This window comes from Oryzias latipes, chromosome 18, assembly GCF_053564925.1.
Source record: "Oryzias latipes strain Hd-rR chromosome 18, Olatipes_Hd-rR_3.1".
NCBI classification, from domain to species: Eukaryota; Metazoa; Chordata; class Actinopteri; order Beloniformes; family Adrianichthyidae; genus Oryzias; species Oryzias latipes.
Genome location: NC_136254.1, coordinates 920,001 through 930,000, shown reverse-complemented (window position 1 = coordinate 930,000; position 10,000 = coordinate 920,001). Strand labels below are relative to the sequence as shown.

At 48.2% G+C, this 10,000-nt stretch overlaps 1 protein-coding gene across 1 annotated transcript; it reads left to right on the top strand.

Annotated features, from left to right (window-relative positions):
• The first annotated feature begins 3,384 nt into the window (after positions 1-3,384).
• On the top strand, positions 3,385-8,174 carry paqr9 (progestin and adipoQ receptor family member 9). Its single transcript, XM_011473431.4, has one exon. The coding sequence runs from the start codon at positions 4,069-4,071 to the stop codon at positions 5,191-5,193; it is 1,125 nt and encodes a 374-aa protein (XP_011471733.1). The 5' UTR covers positions 3,385-4,068; the 3' UTR covers positions 5,194-8,174.
• Positions 8,175-10,000: the final 1,826 nt, after the last annotated feature.

Sequence of the window (10,000 nt, the reverse complement as noted above, 5' to 3'; positions counted from 1 at the left end):
TCAACAGTTTCTTTTTGATGAATCACATCCCAATTATGCTCAAGTAGCTCAGCTTTAAATGCATTGATGGAGGTTTCTGTTTTAATTCTTCTGTATCCCATTGAGAAATGCAACCTGTGGTTGACATAACTACTATCATATACTGTGAAGACTGGAAGATGGTCACTGATTTCATTAATTAGCAACCCAATTAACTGTTTTATTTTCAGTGTCATTGTCATCAAAGCTTGAATGTTGTTCCTTGAGGTTGTTCGCCTGTAGCCTCTGATGTAATTACTGACATAAATACTTTGTGCAGGAATTATGACTCTATGTCAGATTTGAAAAGAGTGATATAAAACTGATGACGTCCTCAACTTCCATACAAGGCTTCAGTGTTTATAAGGATGACTCATTGGGAATCTGTGGTTCTAACTACTTCCTTTGGCTTCATGAACTCAGTCGGTAACCTTTTCTACAAAGTCAGCTGTTCTGCAGTGACTTGACGCTCCAGTACAACTTTTTTGGATGGAACTAATTGTTACATTTTCTGCTACCTTATGGTTGCTTTGTCCTCAAGTCATTTTGTTTTTGGTTCTTAGAGAGTCTTTACTCAACACTGCAGGAAGGCAGCCGTCCAAATCCTGAAGATACAAAAAGTTTGGGGTTTTTTTGTTCTGCAGACTGAAGTCTGAAAAACGGTTTTAACAGTTGAAAAGTTGGGTTTTGGCTTTAGCTGAAACTTTCTCCAGTTTCCTTATTTTTCTCTGCGTGTTTATGTTTTATTGACTTCTGGACTTTGACTTTGTCCTCTATTGTTGTTGTAATATTCGTTTTCTTCCTTCCTTGGAGCTTTAATTAGTAACGTATTCCATATTCAGACCTTTTATGATAAATTCATAAAGTATAAATGTAGAGCCATCCATCCCGTCACTGCATGGTTACGACACACCATCAGTGTCTCATTAACATGGTATGCTGTGGCTGGCTCTGCACAGACATGTTGCATGCTTCTATTCCTTAGAGGGATGGAAAATGTTCCCTCCTGTTTTCCATTCTTAAATCCTAGTTCAAAGACTTCCTGACATCTGGTCCACACAGATATGAGTTCCAGTGTGGACCAGGGCTGGTTCACTGAAGCCACCGACCCAAATATTGGCTTTTTGCCACTTCCTTGTTGGAGATGCGTTCTAGTTTTAGGTCATTTTGATATTTTCTACTTTCATGGTTGTTTTCAGAAACAGTTGTCCTGTTTTTCGGTGTGGGATGAAGGAAGGACTACATTCATCATGAAATAAGCTCTCATGCTGTGTTTGAAGGGCTCCTTTGCTTTGGCTCAGGGCCTTTAGAAAGATCTACAACCTGGAAAGACAAATATGAGAAAAGACGCGCGTGACTCATGGAGCTGCTAAAGGCGGCTGAACAGGCAGTGCGTCCCGCTGCAGGGCAGGAGTGCACCGTGGGGCTGTGAGGGATTATCTAGCAGGAACAGACTGTGCATTTAAGCAGATAACTGGATGAGCAGAGCAGCGCGCGCGAGCTGCACGAGCGCTTCTGCGCGCGCCTCCTTCTGCGTCCGATCCTCATGGTCCAGAAGCCCACCTCAGTCTCACGCAGAGCGACCGACCAGATCGGTCCAAACCTTCAAATGAGTTCAGATCTTTGTCAAAAACACGCACGTCACGCCTTCAGAGGCAGCGGGACGGGATCAGAGACTCACTTTCAAAATAAGAGCTTCCCACTAGCATGTGCCGGGAGTCAGGTGTGACTGTAGCTGATCCAATCTGGCTGTTCTAACATTTCTTATGTGACTGCATCATTAAGCTTTTCCAATTTGGGGTTTTTGAAAACTGAAAGTCTAGATCTCTGAAACTGAAATCAAGAAATTCTTGATTCAAATCAGTTTGTGTGCAGAATGCATGACACAGCCTAAAAATGTCTTGTGACATCTTTGGGTTGGATTCTCTAGTCGCTTAAAGGGGTGAAAGCATCTTGTTGAGCTGAGGACTAAAGTCAACAATAAATAATCCAACAGAACTGAATAAAATGAATGTCAGTATTGTTTAACTGCAACTTTAACATCCCAAAATGTTGAGGAGCTTGTTTTATTCATCAAATATGACACAAAATGCTGTTCTGGTTGTTTAACGGGAATGAAACATCTTCAAATACAGTTAAAGAACAAGAACGTGTTCAGATGTGACTGACATGAGTAAGATCCAGAGAATGTTTGAAAGCTGCACGACTTTGACCTGAAAAATACAATGAGAGGATTTAGACATGTGATTTACTTCACTTAAATCACTTTTTACATTTCATTTAGGATGTTCTGGTCTGTATGGAAGTCTAATCTCTCTTCTTACGGAGGAGCCAGATACTCCACGGTGGGGAACCTTTCAGTTTGCTCAAACCTTCTTTCTGAAGTCCGTTCATTCCTGGTGTGGAGTCTCACTTTATTCCACCTGTGCGCTCCAGCTGCTTACCTGCAGAGGCCTTACAAAGGCGGCTTTCAGCCTGCTGGCTGAGCGCTGCCTCAGGCTGGGTGATGCTCTGCCCTGACTGCCTTTTGGGCATCCCGTTCCCACTGAACCGTTTCTGCCACTCGAGTGACTCGTGTTGGCCACCCCCTGGCTGCGTGCACAGGTGCCACTGACTCGTACTGCTGTTTGCCGTCTGGCTCCTCTGTTTTGGATGCTGCTTCATGCATTACTGATGCGGCACATTTGGACTTTGAGGACGCCCTCCTCACTTGTCTCCCCAACTTGCCAGATGCCACCGGAGTCCGAAGTTCTGCCATGACAGATGGGCGTCAGCCGCGGCTGGCGTGCGCCGTGGGTGTAGCCAACGGGCGTCAGGACTTGCTGCAGGGAGTCTGGGTACTCACACTTGGGCTGAAGGACTGCATGCAGGCTCTGCTGGGATCCGTCACTCATCTGTGGTGTTTTACGGCTTTTGTGCTATAGCATTGTAACCCTTGTGCTATATCTCAGATGACCCCCCCCCCCCCCCCCTTCCATTGAGGTGTTCTCCCTACCATGACAAAGGTGGATAAAGGTGGAAAGATTTCATGACCCAACTCTCAATGTTGAAGTGCCTTAGATAGCAAAAGGGTTTATTTCTTTGTGTTCAGAAATTCTTCTGTATTTTGTCCAAATACCCGTCCAGGTCCAGGTTCTGGTGTCAGAACCTGGACCTGCTGGTTTTCTGGTGGCTCCTCTCTGCAGTTTGGGGAAACCAAAACGCCCCATTAGTTTGACTTTGACAGCTCTGATGCTTCTCTCATGTCTGAACGTAGCTGGAGCCTTCAGACTCTGTGAGGCCACGTGGACGCGCACATGACCTCCGCCAAGCATTACATCACAGCCAGCAGCTTTTATTCTGAAAGGCCCCGGCGGAAGCGCGTCCCCGCAGCGCGCGCGCCTTGACGCTAGAACCTGTCAAAGTGTCCCGCTCGGCTCGCGCACAGTGGGCATGCCGGTAGCGGATCCGCTGCGGCTCCTTCCCGGTTATAAAAGTGAACGGTGATCTTCCGGTACAGGACTGCGCACCGGCGCGCGGAGCTGCTCTCCCGCACCGACGCGTGTCCTTACCTCCGCGGCGCCCCGCACTGCGCCGGGATGGACTCTGAATGGACTGGAAGCGGGACACAGGCTGCAGGATCTGGACGGAACGGAAGCCCGCCGCAGACCGACGCCGCGCCGGCGGCCCGCGTGACCTACATACCGCAGAGTTGCGTGGACTCATCTTCAGGACCTCTCCTCTGCGCGGGCACAGCGGGCGGGAGCGGCGCAGCCTCCAAACACGCACAGCGCTCCGTTTCCTCTCCGCTGCAGAACTATGCATAACAGGTCACGTGACCGTGGCGATGATTAACCTGAGCGGGTGTCCGCGCGCCTGAAGTCCTATGCAAAGTCCGCCGGAGGTTCCGCTGACCTTCAGGAGCCTCCGAGCGGGTCAAGAGGAACCTAAGCAATAGGTCCGAGTGTTCTGGGACCTGAGCCCCTGGACCGGACCCTAGCTCCGCCCCTTTAGGCAGCCTGCTGCTCTGTCTGTCCACCAAAGTTCTGAAGAGTTCTGCTGGACCTCGCCATGCTGCTGAACTGTGGACAGCCTCTCCTGAGGCACACTGACGTGCCGCCCCGGGTCATCGAGAACTTCATCCTGACGGGCTACCGCTTCCCCAACTACAGCCTGCGGGACTGTCTGCTGTCCGCCTTCAGGCCCACCAACGAAACCGGAAACTTCTGGACGCACTTCCTGCCCGTCTTCATATTTGCCTACTACTTCGTGGAGGTGTTTGGCTGGAACGGGGCCCCCGGCAGCAGCGCGCCCTTCTTCTACCCCCTGTGGAACTACTTCATGGGGGTGTTCTGCCTCCTGATGGCCAGCAGCATGGCCCACCTCCTGAACTCCATGTCTCTGGTGGTCCGGGAAGTCTGCTTCTTTGTGGACTACGGCACCATCAGCGCCTACACGGTGGGCTCCTCGCTGGCGTACTACTACTACATCCACCCTCGGGCCGGGGTGGCAGATAAGGGGGCTCTAAACGACACGTTTTCGGGTGTGAGGGACGGAGGTGACGGAGCTGCGCTGACGCCAGACCTCAGCGTGTTTTTTGAGACCCTCTACATCCCGAGCGCCTTCGTCGTAGCCATCATATGCATCTTGTCGTGCTGCAACACTCGCCAGAGGTGGAGGCAGCATCGCTACATCATCCGGACCCTGGTGTTCCTCCTGCCCTTTCTGGTCTCCTCCACGCCCATCTTCTACCGCCTCCTCAGCGGCTCCCCTCACTCTGCTGCCTCTTCGTCATCCTCCTCCACCATGTCCCGCTTCTTCTACCGCCACTGCCTGTGGCTGCTGGCGTCGGCGCTCTTCAACATCAGCAAGCTGCCGGAGCGGCTGGCCCCGGGCCGCTTCGACATCTGGGGCCACAGCCACCAGTGGTTCCACTGCTGCACCTTCCTGTCCATCCTGGACGAGCTCCACATGATCAAGGCCGAGGTCCGGGCCATCCTGCTGCACCCGGACCTGGTCCTGCCCCCCAACAGCCTCTCCCGCCTGTCGGGACCAACCCTGTCCTCCACCTACGGGGTGATGCTGCTCCTCCAGACCGCCATCGTCTCCATCATCCTGTGGTTCTCGTGGCGAGCTAACCGCCTGTACGGACCACAGGGAGACCAGCTGGACAAGGAGCGGCGCAAGACGCAATAAGACGACAGAAAAGCCTTTCAATGAGAAGATGGAAGATGCAGAGCGTCTGTGTGTCAGTCATGTTCCACCCAGACTTTTAGAAACTACCTCTGAGCTGCAGGTCAGAGGAAACCACTGCTGCTGACCTTCAGCTGCCGCTCATTGTTCTGTTGGTTTGTTCAGGTTATTGTTTCTCTTCCAATGAATGCTTTGTGTTCGTTTCACCTTCCTCTGCGTTGCAGGAATTATCTCTTCCTCTTTGCGGCCCACAGCAGGAAGTGGGCCGGCCTTACAGACAGTGGCGGCGCAGGCCGCCTTAAATAAAAAGAAGCACTTTGTGGGGGCCAGTCGGACTCGCCCTGTCATCCAAAAGCCATCTTCTCCAGATAGTTTCTATAAATGTGAAATGCTCTCATGCACGTGCTGCTGGTGTGGTTGGCACGCCCCTGGCTGCGTTCACGAGCACAGCGAGCGCTCGCTCACGGCGGTCGGGGTCACGTGTGACACCAACAGATGTGAGGACAAAGCTGGGTGGGACGGCTCCTGACTTCCACTGTGAAAACCTTCATGCAGTCTGTGGCATGAGGAGCTCAGCTCACAGACGTTAAACGGTTAAAGTTTGGAAAAAATCCCAGAAAAGTTCAGGAATTTCTGCAAAAACTACTGGAAAGTAAAAAAACAAAAGGCAAAACAGAAAAAATAGATGTTCTGTCTGAAGGAAAGACGCAGAAAGTGATGAGTGCGTTTTGTTAATGCAGATATTTAATGTATGCTACATGCTAAGGGGAGCTTAACGTTCTGCAGAAAACAGACATTTCTAGCAGACAGAAGCTCTTATGGGGACTAAACGACTCGTAAAAGTCAAACTTCCTCATTCAGCCCCAAAAATCCAGCTAACTGTTGAGGCTGCTGCACTTTCAGACCAGCTTCCTCCTTTTCTTTCTAAGCACTTGTGAAGGACTGTTATCTGCTTCCTCCTCTTCCTCCTCTTCCTCCTCTGCCACGTGACCTGACGGAAAAGCAGGCGTGGATTTAATAACACGCTTTTTGAATGACATACAGACCCTTTAATAGAAATCTGACTGTCTAAACTCTTGACAGAAGCAGGGCAGCAGTCTTCTGCTAATCGGCTGTTCAAACCTCCAAAAGTAACACCTCAGCGGGCTTTTCCCGCCTTTCGGACAGGTTTGCTCCGGGTCTTTCTGGCGGGCGCGTTCTCTTGCAGAAGCTGTGGCGCCTCGCTCTGGTGACAGAATTCAGGGCGTGTTCAGGAAATTTGCATGAGAAATTTGTTTCTCCCAGTTGACCTGCTTCCTCAGGCCCGTCAGCTGAACGCTCGTGTGAGGACAGGGACACGCCAATGCAAAGGGAGGTGCTCGCCATTCTTTCCATTTGTTTGTGTCTAGATTCGTCCTGCAGTTCAATCCAACTTCTGTTTAACCCACAGACAGATTTGGGATCCATAGATTTTTAGCAATACGGCGTCATCAGCTGGTTGTAAGCAGACCAGTGAGACGCGTCCTTCAGGTCTGTGTGGGACACTGGGGGGGCTTGTTTTGCTGGAACATTGAAAACGTTGACGAGCTTGAGATGAAAGAGGTGTTTTCCGTCTGGTTTCTCCAATGGTTCCTCTGGCAGTCGACTGCAGTTCTACAGTTTCATGAAACGTATAGAATCCTGGAATCTGAATTATTATTATGGGTAAAATGACCCAATTTTAGTCGTAGACCTCTTTGTTGAACTGTGGGATTTCTTAGACTTGACCTCATTTTTTACGCAGCAATAAAACCTTTTTTCGGGGGAAGCAAACCTTAAAGATGTGTTTTTTAGTTCTTCTAGACCAGATTCAGGCTTAAGTCAAAAGTCCTCCTCCTAGAATGATAGTAAATAAATAATGGCAGTGTTTCTGGAGAAATCCGACCGTTTCTGCATACATGAAGACCTGAAAATGTGAGGCGTTTTGGCTACAGGCCCGCTTTGATCCATGGAGCTGCATGTCTGAAGGTGTCTTTGACCCGGATAGCTCGCTCCAGCAGAGATGAGGAAGACTGCGCAGAACTGTTGTGATGAGGAAGACCTCTGAAAACAGGAGGGATTGACGTGTTTTCTGGTATGTTGCTGATATCTGCACATGTCCTTGCATTCACTTTGCACACTAGAGAACAATTCTGTAGAAAAGCTCACGATGACCACGTTGCAGCGGTGCACTTTAAAGCTTCTTTATGCTTGCACACAGCTTAGCATAGCTTTTTTTTCTTTTGGGGTGGGATGGGGGTGTTAGAACCTGAAAATGTTTGACATGACAGATTATTTGAGCAACAATTTGCAAACAAGCTGGTCAAGAAGTCACCAATGGGAGATCTTCATAGAGGAAGAAGAACGCCTCTGTACAGATGAGGCTCTGAGGATCAAAGGATAGACAAAGAGTCTGCAGCACTTTACAGGAGCCCCCGGTCTTTTGCTTAGACGTTTCAGTGCTCAGTGCCGGTAGAGCGGCTCAGGTGAAACGAATGAGTGTTTCTTTGCACAGATAAACCACCTTCTGATTTCTCACATGATACAAGCCTTTTCTAATGCTTAGCTGCAGCGTCTGGACGTTAGCCTTTGTTTGTTGCAGTGATCCACAGGTGACATCCCACAGATCGACTGATTTCACACATTTCTCCCCGCTGGTTTTCAGGTTGGGGGGTGCTCTGTACTGTTGTGAGGATGAGTGGACACTGATGATGTTTCTACCTCTGTACGGCGCTCAGACAGACTGTGTGACCTCTCCAAACTGTGGCCGTCAGGCTCCAAGATACTGTTGATGCACATGTCAGTGCTGAATTCACACACTTAGAAATTTACTCAGGGGGGGGCTCAAAAACAACTCTGGTGTTTAAAATATCAGTCACTGGAAGAAGAGGCTCATGTGCGTTAAAGACAAACATGTATTAATGGATTTATCATATGAAGTTATGAAATGTATCATTGAGTTTTCTTGAATAAATGACACAGAGGACGGTTGTTGTTATTCAATCACACACCCTACATCCTGCTTTTCTTTAGCCTTTCAGAGTAAACCTTATATATATATGATCATATATTACCTTTGGCACACCAAAAAACATTTTTTATAAAATGTAAATTATTTTCCTACCAGGAAGTAAGACGACTCTTTCTCTCCTAGTGGGTACCGCCAATTTGATGACATCATCCTAGAGGCGGTCTCAGCAGTGTGTCTGCGTTTCAAACTTCATCTGAACTTTTGTTCATATCGTTCAGAGAAAGTGAAACTGTTTAGCCGACCAGCGCTAGCTCCAAGGAGAAAGTGGGGGTGTGTGTTAGCCTGGGGGCGGAGCTGGCAGTGCAGACTCTTCCTGGAAGGGGCTGTTCTCACTTTGTGATGTCACAATGTGAGGATCCACCTCTTTTAATGGATTGGGAGGGGCTGGAGCTCAGAGAGCCGTTTTTTAGAGGAATACTCCTGAAAGTCATCCTGAAATTACCGCTTTGGGGATGTTTTAATGAGGAATGAGCATGAAAAAACACTGAAAGCTCAGAAAGCTGATTTTGCATTATAGACCCTTTAAGATAACACTTTTCAAGCAGTTGACAGAGTGAAAATGCTAAATATTCGGTGTGCAGAATACTTGTTTCTAGTTACAAAATCATTTTCCTGAGGGTTTCATGTCAAACACGTTTTATCCATAACAGGAAGCTGAATTCGTTTTCGGTTTGTTGAGAAGGTTTCAGTATCTAATTTCAGAAAACACATGGAGATGTTTAGTCAAACCCGTCCTTTTGGAACTGATTGATCTAGTTTTGTTTTCACCATATTTACTCAATGACACAGGCTTTGCATTTTCTTCTCTCAGATTCAAACTGCTGTGATTCTTCATCATCATCTTCTTCACAGAACCTTGTACTGATCCAGAGATTCTCTTTGTTCTCTAACTGTTGATCCCTGATGGACCTCGCTCTATCAGGATTTCTGCAACATGACTGGTGTTCAGGAAACCAGTGATGCTGTCCAGGAGGACAGACCAGCAGGACAGACCTTCACTTTGCTTCAGAAGGCCGCCCCCTGCTAAACTTTACGGTTGACGTTTCAAACGCCTTTTCTATCACACATACAATGGTGGTGACACTGAAACTCACCATCACTTTCTTTTCTCCTTAAAAGCAGAAATGTCAGAGTTTCTGTCTTCTATCCTCTCTAACCTGAGCCAGCGAATGCACAGACCTCCTGTCATCACTCTGTGGTTTGCAAACGGTAGAAAAAAGACTATTGGATTTTTTTTATTACTGACAGGAAGTCTGTAAGCTCGGTCTAAGATGTAGCCTTTGTGCAGATAGAAGCGACTTGAAGAGCAGGTAACTGATCCACAAATGCCCCCCCACACCCGAGCCGAGGCCTCAGATCTCCTCCATGAATAATGCACAGAGCGCTCCCAGGAGGAACCCAAAACTTTACCCAGAAAGCTTTTCTCAAAGACATAGTCAAACTGGAACAAAATAAAATCCACTTTGAATTCTATTTAGTGTGATGTCATTGAAGGCCGGGGTCAAAATGGAGAGCTGGTGTGTTTGTGGGGTGAGTGTGAGGGAATCTGTGCACACTGTGAGCTAGATTCTACTGTTCATGTGTTGTCTGGTCTACTTTTGTAGACATGTGATACAGAGAACCCCTTTAAACAAGAGATGTCGCAGCTCAGGGGGCTTATCTCCATGTCTAAATATTCATAAATAAATTAAGCAAAGTTTCATTAAACCAGTGAACTGACCTAACCTGATGAAGAACCAGACACATCATCATCATCCTCATTTATTTACACAAACGGGAACA